The sequence below is a fragment of the Cygnus atratus genome, chromosome 7 (assembly GCF_013377495.2).
Source record: "Cygnus atratus isolate AKBS03 ecotype Queensland, Australia chromosome 7, CAtr_DNAZoo_HiC_assembly, whole genome shotgun sequence".
Lineage (NCBI taxonomy): Eukaryota > Metazoa > Chordata > Aves > Anseriformes > Anatidae > Cygnus > Cygnus atratus.
The window spans coordinates 13051965-13070660 of NC_066368.1; the positions used below are offsets into that span (position 1 = coordinate 13051965).

The 18696-nt window shown below is 46.4% G+C and overlaps 1 protein-coding gene across 2 annotated transcripts in view; it reads left to right on the forward strand.

The window, feature by feature from the left end:
- Window positions 1-18696, forward strand: part of SH3PXD2A (SH3 and PX domains 2A) — a 252573-nt gene that overhangs the window by 82680 nt on the left and 151197 nt on the right. For both annotated transcript variants that reach the window (XM_035547572.2, XM_035547575.2), the window contains exon 4: window positions 15714-15790. In XM_035547572.2, the coding sequence (XP_035403465.1) occupies window positions 15714-15790 (77 nt within the window). The remainder of the gene's footprint in view (window positions 1-15713; window positions 15791-18696) is intronic.

Below are 18696 nucleotides of genomic sequence, written 5' to 3' on the forward strand. Positions count from 1 at the left end.
GGCCAGATGTTGTAATCCTCTGGTAAGCCCTAAAATTGGCAGGATTTTCGTGTTTGTTTCCCTCCTCCTGTTTTATTTTCCTAAGCCTATAGATTGACTTTATTTCTCTGAAAAGTTTCTAGGCTGCTATTCATCCGCTTTTAATTAAGGCAATATAGGGAATTAGGACTTTCACAGGGGTGGTTCTGGTGATGGCTACGAGTGTTTTTGTTGGTTTTCCTCCCTTCTGAGTAACTGTGTGGAAGTGAGAGTTTGAGCTTAGGCTTTTTAATTACTGGAGAGTTAAATTACTGCGTTATGGTGAGTTGATTCCTTTGCAAGGGAAAAAAAAATGTTCTTGGCTGCTGCTGTGTGCAATGGCACAAGTAAGAGAGGAGGGTGTGCTGCTTCATCCTCCGGGGGACAGGAGGGTGGCCAGGACAAGGAGGGAATGTGAGGGTGGGCATCGAAGGGCTGAGGGTTGGCATGGGGACGCAGTGGGATCTGTGGCTTTCACAGGACGGCATGGGAGGAGACCGGGGGAACCCAGCCCCAGCCTTTTTCCCACAAGAGCTTGCTTTCCAGGAGGCTGCACGAGGCACGGTTTCGTGTGACGTTGGGACCACAATAAAAGCGCGTGGGTACGGGGCAGCACGGATGCGTGGCAGAGCAAACTGCTCACTTTTCGTCTTTCTCCATAAAACACAGCCTCATGCAAGCAGAGGCTGTGACAGGCAGGGTGTAGGAACCTCCCTTCGGCGTTCAGGGATCCCAAACTGGGCTTTTTCTGGGCTACAGCTGCTGGGGCAGCCAGTGAAAACCTCCATCCCAAGGCGCGATTCTTTTGGGTGGGCAAGTGAGCGATCTCAAGAGCAGGTCTCAGGCTGACCTAGGGAAGCAGCTGGCTTTTCCGCCCGGAGTGTTTGAATTATTTCAGGATAGTTTTACAGAGCGACAGACTCCAGCAGGAAATTTTCCGAAGAGCCCAAGTGTCATCTGACCCCGGCTCCTGTTTTCTGAAGTGTCAGTGTGTTCCCGGTGCGTGTTTGTGTGCTTGAAATTCTGACTTTTGTTTCAAATTGGTTCGCTATTTTAATACAGTGGAAGGAAAGCTATTATCCTGAGCATCAAGAGCATCAGAATGCTTGCAGGAAAACCTGTCTTTACAAGTGGCTCCTTGGGAAGGGTGGATAATCGTTTTCAGTCTCATTAACTTCTGTATCTTGCTTCTGTTGTTCTTCAGTGTGTTGTTTTCCTGCACAGGGACACAGCTTCTCTTGGCTTCCTCACCCCATAAGCCACATGTAGGGCCTCGTGGTGCTGCAAAGCAGCCGGTGTGTGTGCTTGTGTCCCTTTTTGAAGTCCTTTGGGTCCATCTCGGTGCCAGCACTTGAACAGGGGGCCGTCCCCTCCAGGCTCCTCTCTGTTTTCTCTCCTCTGTAGCCTGAAGCTGGCTGGCATTCCCCAGAGGACCACGGATGCTGCATATGTTTCTAATCTCCGTGTGGCGTATCCAAGCTATGTTCTCACTCCCAGCAATGAGACACCATCTCTGATGTCAGCCAGTTTGCTTTTCATTCGTGCTGGTGCTGGGGCCAGACTCAGCCCTCATTAATGCCTTTTTCTTTTGGAAACGTGCACTTCCCTTTCTGCAGTGTTCCTCTATTGCAATACCGTGAAGGGCCAGGAAGGAGTTTTTCTGTGCAGCTTTTGTGATGCCTGTGATTCCTCGGGGAATTTCAGGTGCTGTGGGCGTAGTCTGTGATGTGTTGAGAAGGTTTCCTGGGGACTAGGAGATGATCTAAAGCAAATCTGACTTGTTGGGCTGACTCAGGAGTGACCCTCCTCAACCACTCCCAGGCAGCTGAGCTGCCTGAAGAGTTACGTGCAGGGGATCAGCCTGCATGTCCTTAAAGATAATGTTCTGTGCGCCTTCAAAATATCAGAAATCGATTAGATTCTTTGCATTGTGTATATTTTCAAAGTGGTCATTTTGGTGCCCTCTTTTTCAAGTAACAGATACATAACGAAAATCCAATGCAATGACTGAAATGCACCTATCTTGTCCTGCTGGCACTTGAACACAAGTTAATAAACGGTGAGTTAAAATTAATGATGTGGAAAATAGCAAACTTTTTTTATTTTTCTTTGGATGACACTGAAGTACAAAAGATATATCTGTGGAAAAGAGTAGTCTAGCACTTCTTCTGGGTAAATAAGATGAAAAAGAAGGTACGTGAAAGAAGATTGCTATATTAACTCAGAGTGATTTGAGGATCTGCTTGGGATTCGAACAGTTCTCCTTGAAGAGAATATAAAATAAGGGGAGTATGCTGGAAAGTGCATACTTAGGAAACGCTCAAGATATGTGCATAAGCTAAGGCTTGACCAGCATCAGTGACTGAGTGGAATGGGCAGCCTTTTATGTTGGGTATTTCCTGTATTTCTTGCAATCGGGTAGTTTCGGTCTATGGCCTGGGTTTTGTTTTTGCCAGGTGCCAAGTGGTAATCAGGTGCTGTCCTGTGTTTGTACAGTGGGATGGTGGGTTTCTGCTTTGGGAATAAATATTTTGGAAAGTACCTTCAGGTTCCTTGCAGAAGACCTGCTCCTCTCCACCCCGTTCCTTCTGCCCTCACACCCCTGGTTGGGAAGTGACATTTCCCCTCTGCCTTTCCGCTGTGCTGATCCCAAGAAGGGACCCGCTCTCACCCTGCCCAGGGAAAAAAAGTGTGGGCTTTTTCTGCTCAGATCTCCATGGAAAAATGTTACATGGGGTGAGGCTGAATTCCGTTCAAACATAAATAGGGTAGCATACCCCAGAATATCTTTTGAGTCTAAATCCTGCTCAGCAGTTGGAAGTCCCAAGTACCAATAAAGTCCCTGACTAATGAACATTACTCAGTTCCTTTGGGTGCTTGGCTAGGGGCACTCATAGTTTCCAGTCATACGTTTACTCCTTACTTTAAGCCATCCTGTTTTCCTTCAGTCTTTCAGCCTTAAAGGAACATTGAGTAACTTTGTGTTCTGCTTCTTACCGGCAAAGGCAAGGGATCCCAGAGACACCGATCTCGTTGGCTTCCATTCCTGCGACCTGCAAACACCTTCATCTCTGGTGCCAGTCGAGGCATTAGTTTTCTGGCTTATTTTCCATCACCCTTTCTGACTCTTTCTCTTGCCCCTTTTCCACTGGAACTGAAAAGAGAATTGGCGTTTTCCAAGCAGAAGTGTTTCTCTGAGTAGAGATTTCTTGTAACTTCTTGTGATTTCTACACAGTAGAGGTGAATCAGCACCAAGACATTTGCTCTGCACCCTGCATTTGATGGGCAGAGAGGAAGGGATTAAACTTCAAACCTGAACTGACGTTTTGCAAATGATCTCAGTAAAGGGAAGGTCAGCCACTACTTCTGGCTCGTTCAGTCTTGAGTCCCCATGGAAAAATAAAGAACAACCAGCCCCTAGATTTGTCATTAGCCTGGCACATGGGGGACCCTATACTATATTCAGTTCCTTGTGCTGCCTTGCAGGAGCTTGCCTGCAGGAATAAGCACCTGCCTTACGGATGTGAATGAGACCTGTGAGTCTTTGATCTGTCATTCATACCTTGTCACGTATCATCCAGAATCGCAGCCTGGCCCCAGCGTTTAGTGACGTTCAGCATTCAGTCACATCCCCAGGGACCTTGTGCCCAGCCGGAGCACGTTCAGGCGGGCAGTGGTTTTGCTGAGAGGTCTGCACTTGTGGACCAACTGGAGCTGCCAGAGTTGTGATTTCAAGTATGCGACCCACTGCCCTAGCTGAGTCTGCTCCTGTTGTGCCACCGGGATAGATGCACGTCAGAGGGAAGACCATGAATGGTTTAGGTGGTTGTGTGACCCAGGAACTAGTTTTGCACCTTCAGATCAGAACGTGGGGCTGTGAAATGGTGGCTTGAGCTTTGTCACTGAGTGCAGGCCCAAGCAAACCTGCGCTCAGCTGGTCCGTCCTGGCCTGGCTTCAGGTGTTCTGTGTAGGTCTGCTGGTGGGGGGAAGTACTCTGAAATATCTATCTACAAATCCTGATGTACGCTACAATCCAGTTTTTAGGCTGTGCTGTGTTGGTATATTTGACCTGTTTCATTTTTGCCAGGTGGGCACTGTATAAAAGTATCACCAGGCAGTGAAGTATCTCCATCTTCGGAGGCTAACGCAGTGAATTTTGAACGGCAACACTACACCTCAGATTATCACTAGGGATAAAGAAGAATCCTACGTCCAATTGACCATGGCAAATCCAATTCAAACTGCAAAGGGATATTTTTCCTCTCATTAGGCAGAATGTGATTAATTTCCCATGTGGAAAATTGTTCAAGACAGACATGCTCGTAAATTATGGCATAAGAGATCCTATTACTGCAAGCTCCATCAAAACCTACTGTGCCTCCAGAAATAGCAATAAGAAGATAATTATATTAACAGCCTTTGTTGTTATTTGATGTATGGCTGACATAGGCTGTAAGCTTATTTTCTGCCAGATTGGAGCCTCCATTTGAGGATGGATGCTTTGATGTTTGTGGACATGAACAATAATCCTTGGTTTCTGACACTTGAAATTAAAATTATTACAGGAAAGTTTTTAAATGGGTGATTGAAAGCCAATAGGTGCAAATGAGCCCAGAGTTTAAAATGATGTCTCCTCTGGGGATAAAGACTTAAAAACTTCATACCTAAAAGGAAACTCAATTTTACCAGCCAGGTTTCTTGAAGGAGCTGTTCTAGGTTCTGTGCTGTTCAACCCAGGATCTGCAAAAGAGGGTGTGTGATCTAACTAACTTAGCTGGTCACACAGTTACGTAGGATATTCAAATTTGGAGCTGACTGCAAAAAGCTGGAGGAGGATCTCATGATGTCAATGGCAGAAAGGCAGTTCAGTGTTAGTAACCACAAAGCAATGCTGTGAAGGAAAAAAAAAGTTGTTGCAATCCAGGGATGAGATTTCAGTAGGTCTGAGGATGTTTCCACAAAAACTCCGTCTCAATAGTCAGCAGCAGTCAGAAAGCCAAATGTGGTGTTGTAAAGAATTAGGCAAAGAATGGAGAACAAAACACAGAGCTTCAGCTGCGGAAATCCACGATTTCCCCACATGGTGAATACCATGTGCAGTTCTGGTCATTGCCTCTCAAGGAAGGTGTAATAAACTAAGGTGCTGAGAAGGATGACAGAGGTGAATCAGCTTCTGTATGAGGAGAGTAAATAGATGAGAAATCTTCAGTCTGGAACAGAGGTGATGGGTGGGTTAGTGTAGAAGTTTGTGAAATCATGAAGGATTTGAGAGAGTGATGGAGACATGATATATATATTATTTTTATTTCTCAGAATGCAAAAACCAGGTGCAGCCTGTGAAATTTGGAAAGCAAGCTTAAAGTGAACGAAAAGGAGTATGTAATCACATGCCATGTGATTAAATTAGGAAATTCATTTCCAGACATCTCCATAGGGACCACAATATCCGTGGGCTCAGAAAAGTACTAGAACGATTTTTGTAGGATATTTTCAAAAAATATTTTCTAATTCAGAAGAAGTCTAACAACTGATGTGCAGTAATGGGGAGTATATATCAAGAGACGGATCCCATTACACCTGTCTTGTTCCTTGAATTTCTTCATCTTTCACTGGCCACTCTTGTAGACAGGTAGCTGTACTGCAGCTAGACCTTCACCCCAACCAAATGTGACACTGACATCACTGCAACAAAGTGGACTAAATCTTCTGTCACTTGTCAGTGTGCTATAACAACGAGTGAAACTGCTTTCTTGAACTGCAGCAGCTAGACACATGGATGGTTATTCCCATCTAGAAATGGAGGAGATGGCATCTGTGCATTCTCAACCTTGTACTTGGAGACCACAAGTCTGCAGGCTGGACCACCCCAGAGGGGTTATCTGAGGTACCCAATAGTGGGACTTTATATCTCTGGCCAGACCTGCATAGCACTGCACACCAGGACACAAAGGCAAACAGCATTTGGGGAGCTGCCATTCCAGTGCGGTGGCACAGAGGGAGAAAGACCAGTTTGTTTGGTGGTGTGTATTTTGTTAGCAGTCGGTCCCGTTTGGCTGCTCCATGTCTCCGTGGCTTCAAATGCAATTAATCAGGGCCCGAAAGGGTAATTATCAGCTCACATTCCTAATTCAGATTTCTGTGCCTATTCATTTTACTGTTTTTTCTTTAATTTAGTAATAAAGTTGGGGTTATTTTTATGTTTTTATGCTTCTGGCCCAGTGATCCTTATTAAAAATAAAAAAATAACAAAACATTAGTTTCCAGTCTGCCTTTTTTTCTTCTTCCTGGGCAGTAAAAAGGACAGAGTAACCATGAAAGGGAAACGAGAGCGTGCATAGGCCTAGGGTCCTGCTGTCACCTTGGCTGACGGCACTTTTCCTTTCAAGGGGCGAGTAATTGGTTAGAATGTTAATCCCTGAAAGAGGCTTTTGATTCTGCAGCTTTCGATGGGAAAAGCTGCCGATACCTGACAGGGCTGCTTTCTCCTGTGTTCAGACGTAGGCTCCTCGCTGAACCCAGGAGAAGCTCTGGGGCAGCAGCTCTGTCTCCCACCAGTGCTCTCGCACCCATAAGCAGTGAATTTACTGACATGTGGCGGAGCCCAGAAGAATGGCCTGATTTTTCAGGGAGATGAATCTCAGCTCTCATATGGCCTTAGTAGGCATTGCAGGTGCCGAGTTGCACATGACCATATTTTGGGTTAGATGGCCTGAGCTGGAAATGCCTGAAGTGCTTGTGCGTGGGCGAGCTGGCTGTGAAGGAGGCTGCTTATCTGACAAATAATTACAAAATTATTTCCCTATTCCTGTGCGGCAGCTGAGCCACGGTAGCTGTGCGAGTGCTCTCAGTCAGGCAGCCGATATGGAGCAACAGGGGGGAGCTTTGCTGTCCCTGGGAGGCCGAGTGAGCGCAGGCTGGCTCCTGTCGGTGCAGGCCACACACGTCCACGTGGGTCACCATGGCCACTGCCTAACATGGGGCTTGCGCAGGCCCTGAGCAGTTGGCTAGCCGTGCATCTGGCACCCAGGGAGGTGGCTTCATGGTCAAGAGTTAAAGAGGAGGTGCTGCTGGGTGGACTGGCCGTGGGCCTGACCCAGAAGCTGTTTTGTAAGGCATATTAAAAAGGTGTGTCTGGAACCAGAGAATGATGCCCTCGGTTTGAGATGGTGTCGTGGGCTGCAGATGAGCTTCCCGTCTCAGAGGCTGCCTTTGGTCCGGTTGTTGTTTGATGGCTTGCCTCCATGTCTTAGCCTGCTGAAAATTCAGCATAAAACTAGTCCGAGGTTTAGCTTGGAGGGCTCTGGGAGAGCACTTCTCTTTGGAAAGAAAGAATAGTGCTCTGTTTTGCAAAGCACAGGGGATTTTGTTTCTGAATACTGCTCTCTGAAACCCTGGCTGTTGATTTCCAGTCTCTGACAAGCACAGACACCTAGTTATGTTTGCCGCCGAGTTGTTTGTTTGTTTAATTTCTGTGTTAATTGGTGCCTTCCAAATACCACAACTGCTCCAAGGAGCAGTGTCCCTGCCAACCTGAGTGCTGAATTTCACCTCCTGTAATGTGGTACATGTGTACCTGGCAGCTGACTTAATCAAGGTCTACCATAGGAGAGAATTTTGCCTCTTTTATGGCAGAGATTGAGGATTTGTTTTTGATTAGAATAAATGTTTAAAAAGGATTTTCTGTCCCTGAATGTTAACTTAGATGTATTTTTACTCTACATCTCTACATCTTATGGTTTCATTCTACATCCCTCTAAAGCAGAGGGATCTATGGACTGACTTTATTGCTGTCATTAGCGTGTGCTCATTTTGTGATCTTGTGAAGTCACCTTCATTTCCCTACCACTCAATTTCTACCTGCCACATTCCTATGCCATATATGCCGTAGCACCGAGTTATTGCAAGACCTACCTCCTAATAATAATAATGAAAGACTTTGATCTACATGGTGTGAGTGCAAATATTATTTTATTAACAGCTCCGGTTCTCAACCAGCACAAGGGTGGAGTCTCCCAGGCGGTGTTACTGCCAGTCACGCCAAAGGATGTGGCTAGGACCTTACTGTGCTTTTCCAGTGTAGTTTGGCAAGGGTGCGGTGCAAATCCACCTCCCTCCAGCGACCTCGCTACAAGGTCTTTGACCTTGCACGAGAATGTGAGAGGTGGATGTAGCTCAGAAGCTCCCTGTTGGTGAGGCTGGCGCTGGCCCAGTGTCTGTGAGGTTGTGGCTCAGGCTTAGTGTCACACCAGTGTTTGCATTAGTGACAAGTCTTATAGGAGCTTATAAGATAGTGGAAATATTTTAATAGGCTGAACTCATTAAGGCCTGTGATTTAAAAGATTGAGCTGGGACCACATGGTCCTCTTCTGATTGTCCATCCCACCAGTGTCAGCAGAAAGACTCCTGTTGGCTTCAATAGATCCCAGTGAGCCAGATGGTACAGAGTGTGGTTTTTGAAAGAGCAGAGGAAGAGTTTAGTTAATGCAGCGACAGGGACATGGTCTAGCCATTCAGGAAGAGCATTTTGGTGAAAAACATGTACAGAATCATGTGAGAGACTCTTGCCTTTTTCCACTCTGTAGGACAGGAGATGGAGTAGCTCAGATGATATGGGCATGTTGACCAGCAAATGCGTAATACAAACAGGGGCTGCTGGTTCCCAAACCTGTTGGACCTACGAACAATGATCCACATCATTCCCACACTGTCCAGGGAGAAAAGTAACTCTTGAAAATAGCCATGCAGACTGTCTGTGGACCACTGATGAGTTGGAGATCAAGGTTAAGAACCACTGACTACCTGCGTGAAAGCAGGATGCTGATACAGAAGGTAAATCAAGTGTTTCAGCACAAGCGATAAGATGTAGTGGTTGGTATATTTCTCATCAGTTTGTTATAAGGTCTTGAAAGTAAGTTACTTAAGCCCTGATGCTTCCATACGTTAGATGATTTGGTCCTGAAGATTTGTAAATAGATCTTTTTAGAGGATGTTCAAAGAAACTCAGGGTGCAGTGGATGTGTAAATGTTCAGATTCTTATCTTAGGGAAGAAGTATGCATATAGGCAAGGGAGATGCTCTGGATCTGCATAAGCTTTCCTGTTTTTCTGTGCCTCTTTTTTGTGGTGTAGCAAAGCCTGTATGCAAAGAGGGGGATACTCCCGCATTCTCTGTGCGAGGAAACCCTGCTGTTTCCTAAGGCAGTGTTTCTCAGATGTTTTGAAAATGTGACCCTCTTTTGGCTCCTTGTCTTTGTGGGACTCTGAATTATCATCAGGTTGGTTCCTCCGGGTGAAGGAGTTGCTGATGTTTGCTGGCTGCAGGTGTAAACACCATTCTCCTTCTCCCTTCTGACAAACTGACTGCTTTCTGCAATTAAAAGCACTTAGCTCTTTGCATTCTCTTTGCATTGTACATGCATGCTCTTTGCATTGTAACGCTGACAGCCGGTAATTACAGAAGAGTTCACTTTCCATGTTGGAGAGGCTGAGCTGTGCAGTTCGAGGAGGCACCAATTGCACTGCAGAAACTGAAGACTTCACTCCCTGAATGAACAGCCCAGCACTTTGCAACCATTCCCAGACTGGGAAGTTCAGTTTTAAGGAATCTGGGGACTAGTGCTCAAGTTGAGATCCTCTTGTGTGAGGCAGATGCTTTGCTTGGTTGTACTCTGGCAGTGAAGTTGCTTTAAGCATGCAGTGGGTCTTTGTGGGTTTGCTGGTGTGTGCAGACCAATAATGTACAGGAAGCCATCCCACAGTATGAAAAATGAAAGGACAACTTCACAGCACTTTCGCCTGCCCATACCAGACCAAATGATGGACAATTTGCCTGCATCATGATTTCTGCCTTGCTTTAGAGAGGTGGGAGATGTGCAGCTGGGGCAGCTGAAGAGATTACAGGAGCAGCGGGTTGTTTGGGTGATAGCAGCAGGACACAGAGCAACATGAAGTAGCTCTTGGCTTATGCAGAACGCTGTACAAACAGTAACAGAGCTGTTAGCTTGAGATTTGCACCCTGTGGCCCCCATCTGTCACTCCTGAATTTCAGCATCAGTGCTCACAGCTTTTTTCCTTCTTCCAGCTGTGCCTGGTGCTTGAGCTCTCATAGGCTGTAGTAGCTGAGTTGCTCCAGAGCTGGTGCTGTTATCCTAGGGGATAAGTAGCCAACTGTGCAGACAGCTGAAAGCAGTCAGGTTCAGAGGTAGGAACTCTTTGCTGGTGGGCAGTCCAGCCTCATCGCTTGCCTGTCTTTAGTTTCTCCTATTATTCGTGTAGGAGCATATTCTGCTGTATCAGTTCTAATGGAAGAAAATTTCTCTCCCTGGTGATATTCTTTTATAATCAAGCCATGCTATTTTCCATCCTATATTGCTTCTCAGTCATTTTCTTATACGTTGCAGCTTTTGCACATTAAAAACAGGATCCAAGTACAGAAGGAAACCCTCTGTCCCCCCCATATCTCAGAGCTATATTATTATTGCTTATGTTGGCTTTCCTGGTTGCTCCATCTGTCTCCATCACCTCTTGTCACCTTCCATAGTAATTCCTGCTGATTAGCAAAGGCTGTTATCAACTGAGGCTCTTTGGCAGCCAAGTTCAGCCAACAGTTCTGACTCTGTCATGAGTTTCTGCTTGTTAAGAAAGTCCTTCCCCTTCCCACCGGTGGAAACAGTATGAATCATTTCCCTCCCCTTTCTTTGTCAGGAGTAAATGCCATCAATGTTCGGCACTGGTTCCCTGACTCCAGGAAATCATGGATGAAACAATCCATGGAAACTGGGATCCCCATGTGAAATTATTTTGTAAGGAACACACCTCGTTTTTGGCCATTGTCAGATTGCCATCTGGATGATAATCACACCTACGTCCATGAAAAATGTCAGATTGTTCTTCTATCCCATAGTCTTGTACTGTTGGGTTACGTATTTTACACTGCAAGGTGGCAGTGCATATTTACGTGCTCCATTTGGCAATTACATTGCATGACAGGTACCTGAGAGCTTACTTGCAGGACTCTGGGATGGATTTCACAGTGTAAATGGGTTGAGGAATCATATCTGATTGCACATTTATGCTTCTTCGGTGAGTAAAAATAGTAAGAGCAGCTATGTGTAAGGAGTAAAAGCGTTCATAAAAATACTTTAGCCATGAAATGGTGTTAGTCACAGTGGAGGAAGCTGCTTAGCCCAAAAGGAGAAGCTATAACTGCACTAGGACTAAATTCTTTTCTCTCTCTCTGGTGCAACCCCAGTGTAACTGCAAAAAGAGTCTGACCTCATCTTGTAAGCAGACTGTCTTTGAGAATTTGATCTTAAGTTGAACACATTGCTTGGCAGTACTCATACAGGCCTGGTATCACTCAGGTTCTCGGGTAAAACGAGGAGAGAATTAAGAGCACAATAGCAGTAACAACATAAATGCACAAAAGCAAGAGCTCTTTCCTGCTTTTAGGAGACAGCTGACTGACTGATGGAGCTCCCACAGCTGTAGCTTCTATAGTTGGAGGCAGCACATGTCTTTTTAAACATGCATCAGATGAGACATTACAGTATTTTTAGCATACCCATTAGTATTCAGGCTGTCCATTGGATATTTATCATATGGTTTGCTTCACGTAGAGCCCTCTGAAGTGGATTGTCTGTACTTGAGGTAGAAGATTAAATGTGAATATGCATTTGTTCATCGTCCCTTTTGCAGTGTGTTTGGGTTCTTCCTAACCTCCAACAGAGAGGCTGTCCTTGCATGGAACAACCTTTGGTCAATCCATCACCCAGACATCCCTTGAGAGGAGAATCAAGCTCAGCAATCAGAGAGTAAGAGGTGGATTCATTCCCTGGTAGATTTGGAAAGGAGCTGAACATCAACTTTCCTGCCTCTCTGCTGCCCCTGCTGAAGCGTCCCCCCACCTGCCTGGCTGCAAAAAGCAGCGATGCTGGCAGCTCGGGGCTGAGCCACTGATGCAGTGCTGGGAAGATCATGAAGGACATCTACAGAATGTCTCAAGGCCAGCACCTTTCCTTTGCAGTGAAAGGTGTAATTAGGAGATTTGTTTTCATGGCTATTTCAGAGCTTACGAACCACCAGTCTTGAGCAGTGGCTGCTATGACAGCGGACCTCTGCTGTGACTGTAGGAGCCGCATGGCATTTGTCCCCCTTCCTTGGAGAGGAAAACCTGGACTCCCCTGCTAGGCATCCCTATGGAGACCTCTGGTGCTTCTCTGTCTAGGCCTGCCTGGTGCTGTCCTGCAGAAATAAAGTGATGTTCAGAGGATACCTTTAAGCTTGCAGAATTAGCAGCTGCCAGATAGATGGTCTCCTGGACAGCTTTATCCTTTCCACTTTGTACACAGGATGAAACTGGGGTCCTGTGGGAGAAGAGGTGTGTGGCCATGGAATTAAAGGCTACATCTATATACACACAGAGAGATGAAGGGATGACTTAAGATGTCCCCTGCAATGCTAAACCTGATACTTTGCCTCTTATCCACATTAATTTCCTAGGAATAATATTTTCTTTAAAGAAAAAAGGATAAAAATAAATATTGTCATCCTGCATTAGCAGCAGGACTGGAGCCCTGTTTCTTCCCCGTGTCTCTCATTCCCAGTGCTGCTCTCCTTGGAGTCCTTTCCAATGTACGTGCAGACCTCTTTTGGCCTGGTCCAAGCCCGGCACCTCAGTAAGTGAAATACATGCATGAGGCCGTGCCATCCCACACGGCCTGTAGCTTCCCATCTGAGACTGAGACTTCCCATTCACTTCCTCACCGGGCTACAGCCTGGTGAACAAGCCGCCCGGCCTTCTGTAAAACGGGGGCGTGGTGCCTGAGGAGGTTTAAAAGAGCTGCAGTAAAATTCACTTTGTCACTGAGAAAGGAAGCAGCGCTGTATGTACTCGCACAGAATCAGGTCCCTTCCTTAGAGATGTGGAAACTGCCCAGAGGAAAAGCCAAGCGGTGCGTAAACCAGCACTCCACCCTCACGAGGAAGTTGCCCGGGCCGGCCTCCATTTACCAGCCGCCCCAGGACTTCCCGCTTCACCTCAGTGCTGCGTGAGGTGAACCCTTCCCCTGCCCCCTGAGGTTTCCTTGCTCGGGGCTTTCATGTGCCCCGCTCTGCTGTCTGCCTCCCATTTTTCTGTTTATCTCGTTAACAGGATGATCCTAATTACCTTGGATGTGCATGGTCAGGGTCCCTCCTCACTGTCCACCAGCAGGATGTGCTGCTGACTGTCCTCGTTTTTCTTCTTGCCTCGTGTGGCAACACAGATCTGAACTATTTGGCCTTCTCCAGATCTCAGTTCTTAATACTATGGACTGGGCAGATCTACCCCACAGCACTCATCTACCCTTTTCTAGCTTCCAATAGCGGAGTGAAGGTCTCCTTTTTTTTGGCGAAGGGATAAAAATGGAAGCACCTCCTGGGCTTTGCTCCGTATGAACACCACAGTCATCCTGATATTTTCCATCTCCATTTAAGGACTGAAGGAGAACTCATCATATCCTGGGGTCTTTTTTGTACTCTGTGTTTAATATAACGTTCTTTATTATATTTATCTTGTTTCTTATGTCTGACTCTTTCATTTATTATGTTACTTTGAAGACTGGGCCTCCCTGTAAACTGTCGTTTTAGGAAAGCTGAATTGCATTTGCAGGGGATCTTTAATGTGTTTAAGTCTTTGGTTCCTTTATGTTTTTATATGGTCACCGGTTCTACTTTTGACTCGTGGCTTGAACGAACTGAAAACAGGAAAGCCAGACAGTGAGAACATTTCCAAAATGTCCCTTTTTCTTTGCAGTGTATTTATAAAAGTTGCAAAGAAATGCAAGGATTTCCCACAGCAGCATTTGTGGAGCACCGAGAAGGGAAGCAGTCTGTTCTCTACAGATACCCCATGCTCCCTCCCAGAAAAAAAAAAAAAAAAGAGGCTTACTGCAGTTATGCATTACAAATACAGTGTGATCCTGGAGAAACAGTAAGAAATGTTTTGGAAGTACAGATAATTCCCCCCCACTTACTGGGGCTAGAAGCAAGAAAGCAGCAAGGTTTTGATGTGTCCGTGGACAGGCAGTGCAGGGTGATGGACATGTCACAGCCGTTGTTAAATCACTCGAGCACGGATGAATGTCTTGGACACCTATTGCAGATTTCCCACATCCTCTGTGCTCTGTTACCACCATGCATCACATCCTGCAGGCGTGGCTCAGCACCAGCTTTGTAGTGAGATAACCACGTGGAACCAGAGAGAGAAATTTATGGCACCTTTGAAATGATGACCTTACTTCACAGAACAAACCACTTGACCAGTTTTGCTCCTGAAATCTCAGGGACTGTGATAAACTACTTTCTCCTGTCTGAAACAAAAGGCTTTAACGCTTTACAGATTATCTGTTGTGAAGAGAAAAGGCAACCAAAAGGGCCAGAGTTTGGGAGGGTTTAGAGCCTCTGCTACTGGACTGTTAAAGGCTATGGTTTCATTAACCTCTCAACTACTGTAATCACGACAAAATCAAAGCCACATATTCGGATTTTGGGTCTGATTTCATCTCCTAGTCCATTTTCTTATCCCATGATCTCTGGATTAGTATTTCATTTGCCTGTTGGCAGAATAAGTTTGAAGCAGGAGGTGGTATATATGTCAGCATTTTTTTTACATAGACATTTCATGGATTAAATAATGCTGGCAGATACTGTTTTCTTCCACCACAAGGAGAACGTATAATTTATTCTTGTCTCAATACATTAAAAGAAATACAGCACAAAAGAAAAAGGGAAGAAAACCACCAAAAAAGGACACGAAGATAAAATCCCTTCAAGCCAAAAAAATACTAGCTCTATGACATCCTTGTGTGTGTGGAAACTCAGCTCCTAGATTATTTTGATAAACTTTGTTACAATCAGTTTAACACAAAACCCAGCTATTTATTTAGTCTTAGCTGACTTGCAGAAATGTCATCCATTAAGGACACTGAGGTTATTATTTTTTCACATAAAAAAAAAGTTTATTTTTCTTCTATTATTTGGTTTCCCTCTGTAGATTTATAAGGTCTGCGTCACCAACAGCCTAATATTTCCTTGTGTACTGGCTGTGTGGCTCCCCTGTGTGCAGGGGCAGGAGCATCTGCGGTGGGAGGAGGCTGGGTGGGCAGGGACGGGGCATAGATGGAGCTCCAGCACCAGCATGCCAAAGCGGCACCAAAGTGGAAGTGAGTCACAGCTTAGTGTTGGTCTGCTCCAGGGTAATGTCAGTACTGAATGAGAGCCTTTTTTTTTTTTTACTTTACCTACAGGATAAAATTAGAAAAAGTCCCTTTGCCGTAACGGCTATTGTCCCCTGCCCCTCTGTGACCTGCCCCTGCAGTGTCTCCGCAGTTTGCTTCCATGACCAGAAGTGGATCTGCTGCTCACACCGAGTGTGCTGTGATGTTTTGTATGATTGGGGCTGCAGCCACGTGAAGCTGCTGCTGTACAAACCACTCCAGAGCTGACATTTCTCCTTCAAGGGGTGCAAGGGGGTTGCAAAGCCTGGCCACCAGCACTGCAGATGGCTGAAGCTGGAGCTGGGGATGAGACCCCATCTCCCAACTGCACGCCCAGGGCACTGATGGCTACGGCCAGTGTCTGCTCTCTGCTATTGCGCTATCCCCAGTGGTCAGTAATGCTCCTAAACCTCCCCTGTCCTCTGTTCTCTCTGCAGGGAAGATCCTGTTCCGGAGGAGCCACGTCCGAGATGTAGCTGTGAAGAGGCTGAAGCCCATCGATGAATACTGCAGGGTAAGAGCAGGGGGACAGCTGGCAGCCCTGCTGGAGGGGCTCACAGGCACCAGCTGTGTGGCACCGTCCTCAATGGATACTACTAAGAGCTTCATCTGTGCTGAGCCCATCACAAGGAGGGTCTTCTGTAAGCAAGGATGGTCCAGCCCAAGCACCACCGAGACTGACGGGGCAGGTGAAAACAGAGGCCGCTCTTTGCTCCCTTAGCCAGCACTGCTGTGGTGGCTGTTGTGCCAATCCTCAGCTGAGCGTAATGTATACACTGCGTCAGTGCCTCGTTTAATCAGAAAAGGCCATAAGCATAGTCTGCCCTGCTAGGGCTCTTCACATAAATGCGGATTTTATTTCTACCTCAGTCTTCATGAATGCGAGAGTTCAGCAGGCAGAGAGGCACAACAAAGATGGCATTTTCTTCTTTTCCCTGCCCGTCTGGGCTGCAGGAGGGAAAATTTGGGTTTGTGTAGAACTGGAGATGGGCTGGCGGCTTTCAGGGGTGTTTCTCATAATGAATGAAAGTCTGGAAATTTATGGCAGGACAGAAAAGCATGCTGTGTGGAGAAGAGGGTTAAGTGACCTAATCTTTCCTTTCCAGCTTAGACTTTATGTTTTGATGATAATTAATCCTCTGACAGTAGATTAAAAGTCATTTCTACACAAGACCAATACCCAGCTTTTGCAGAGGTATTGAGCACATCAGTGTGTAATTTAAACCCCAGACTTCCTCTTTTCTTTCCCGTGGGGTTTTCTTTCCGTTTTTAGAAAGCCAGAGGAGCAGGTGGAAGGGAAAACCACCATTCCTGAGAACTGCTCCAGTCAGACATTTGCTCATCCACAACTGAGAAGAGGTCACAGAAGTGCCTGAGGCATGCGGGGGGCAGTGGTGACAGGGCCCAGCGAAACCCCTGCCATCTGCATCACCCGGGCAAGGAAGCTGTGGTTAAAGTCTTATCTCATGAGATCAGGCTCTCTGTGTGACAATTACCATGCTGTCTTCCTGCCGACGGCCAAAAGTCTCGCTTTAAAATATGCACGGTCCCGCTGCACCCCCAGCCTCCCTCCCTCAGACAGGAACTGCCCACGACGTGAGCGGCGAGAACGAATGTCAGGGTTCACCCAGCAGATGCATGGCAGAGAAAGCAGCGATTTACTTGGGGGGGAGCCCCTGCCCCGGGCTGCCCGTGCTGGAAGCTGCTTATCTGGGACCCCATTGTCTGCGCCCAGACAGCCCCGGCCCGGCCGGCCTAGAGGTGCCCTGCCGCTCACCTCTGAGGAGTATGTCTTGGCGTCAGCTGCCGACATGATCGCTGATACTGCAGCACTTCCAGTGCTGCTTTCCTCCTTGCTGGGTTTTTCCCTCCTCAAGATGTCTGGCTCCCCAGCCCCAAGCTGGTGCATGGCCTGCAAGTAGGATCATGCCCACCTCTTTGGCAGCATTAGCTGTTTTCTGCCTTTTTTCCCCATTCCAGCAGATGTTTGGACTCTTGAAAAATTGTACGGAACTGTGGAGCAAGAACATCATTCTGAGAGATTCATTCCTGCTCATATAAGGGTGCAAAACTTACATCCTATGCTAGTCCTACAATGAGTAGGCGGACTACATGTTCAATTTTGAAAAATGTGGAGAATGATGCTGGAATGATGTAGGTGAAGTTGGTGGAGAAAATCTGATGTGGGATAGTAAAATGAATAAAGGAGACAATAGAGCTTAGTCCACTGCAGTCTGTGAGGAAGCAGAGGAGGGAGGCAGATTCAGATGCAAAGTTTGTGGTGATTTTTTTGCCAGATGAGGACTCTCTATCCAGCCTGCCCTGCAAAAGTGAAGCACAGATGGGCCCTGCCAAATGAGTGGTGCAAATGCTTGACCATTTGTTGTTTTGTTGTTGCAGACTGTCTCTGACAGAGCATGGTGATTTGCATGGCTGAGAAGCAGCTCTGACTTGGGCTGTTTTGATGTTTTGTTCCTTCACTGGGCATGGAAGCAGTGACAGGCAGGCAAAGGCCGTCCGAGAGTTTGAGGGGAGACTGGGCAGAATGGGGAGTTCTGCGGAAAGCGTCGGTCATCAAGGGCTTGAGACCTCTGCTCCCTGCAGCATGAGCCTCCCGACCCCTCGGGCCTGTCTGGTTCTTCACGGCTGTGTACCAGCTTAGAGAAATGGCTTCACAGGGATAATTAGGCCAGTGTCTGTGCTAAGGCCACAAGAAGCTTTGAAGTTGCAATGAAAAACAGACTGGGACATACAGGGGAAGATTTCCAGGGCTTTTCTCATCCATAAACATGAAAGTGCGGGGTCTGGATGTCCTTTGTGGTAACCTGAGCAAGTTAGCAAACAAACTGAATTTTGCTTGTAAACGTGTGCTGCCCACTGGACTTGATATCTCTGGATGATTTCCTTCTTAACTCTAGGCTTGGATTTAGTTTAGTGAGATTTAAGGTCTTCTGGGCTCCTTTGGCCTGGTTTTCTTAAATTTTTAATAAGTTGTCACCAATATGAAAGAAAGAACAACTTCATAGGCTCACCTTGCTAGGGGCATTTTATTTAATAAGCTTTTCATCTCCCACACACACCTCTGTTGTGTGCATGTCCAGTATGCATCATCCTGTGTTCAAGAAAGACCTCTCAGGTCAGTGGGTCACCAAACCACCACGCTCTCCTTCTTCAGCCCTCGAGGAAGACTCAGGCCAGCATTTGCGGACTTGCATCGTTGTGTTTGTTGGTCCTAACTGAGGGAAGCATCTTTGTGCAGGGGAGCTTTCAAGATGTGAAGTCCCATTGTCATAAATATTTGAATTTGTCACACGCTTTTATGCTGTCCTGACAGAAGGTGTACTTATGTAGAAGCTTATGGGCTTTTCCAAAGGGAGGTTTAAGTACCCATATGAACGCCATCTAAATAAAAATTATATG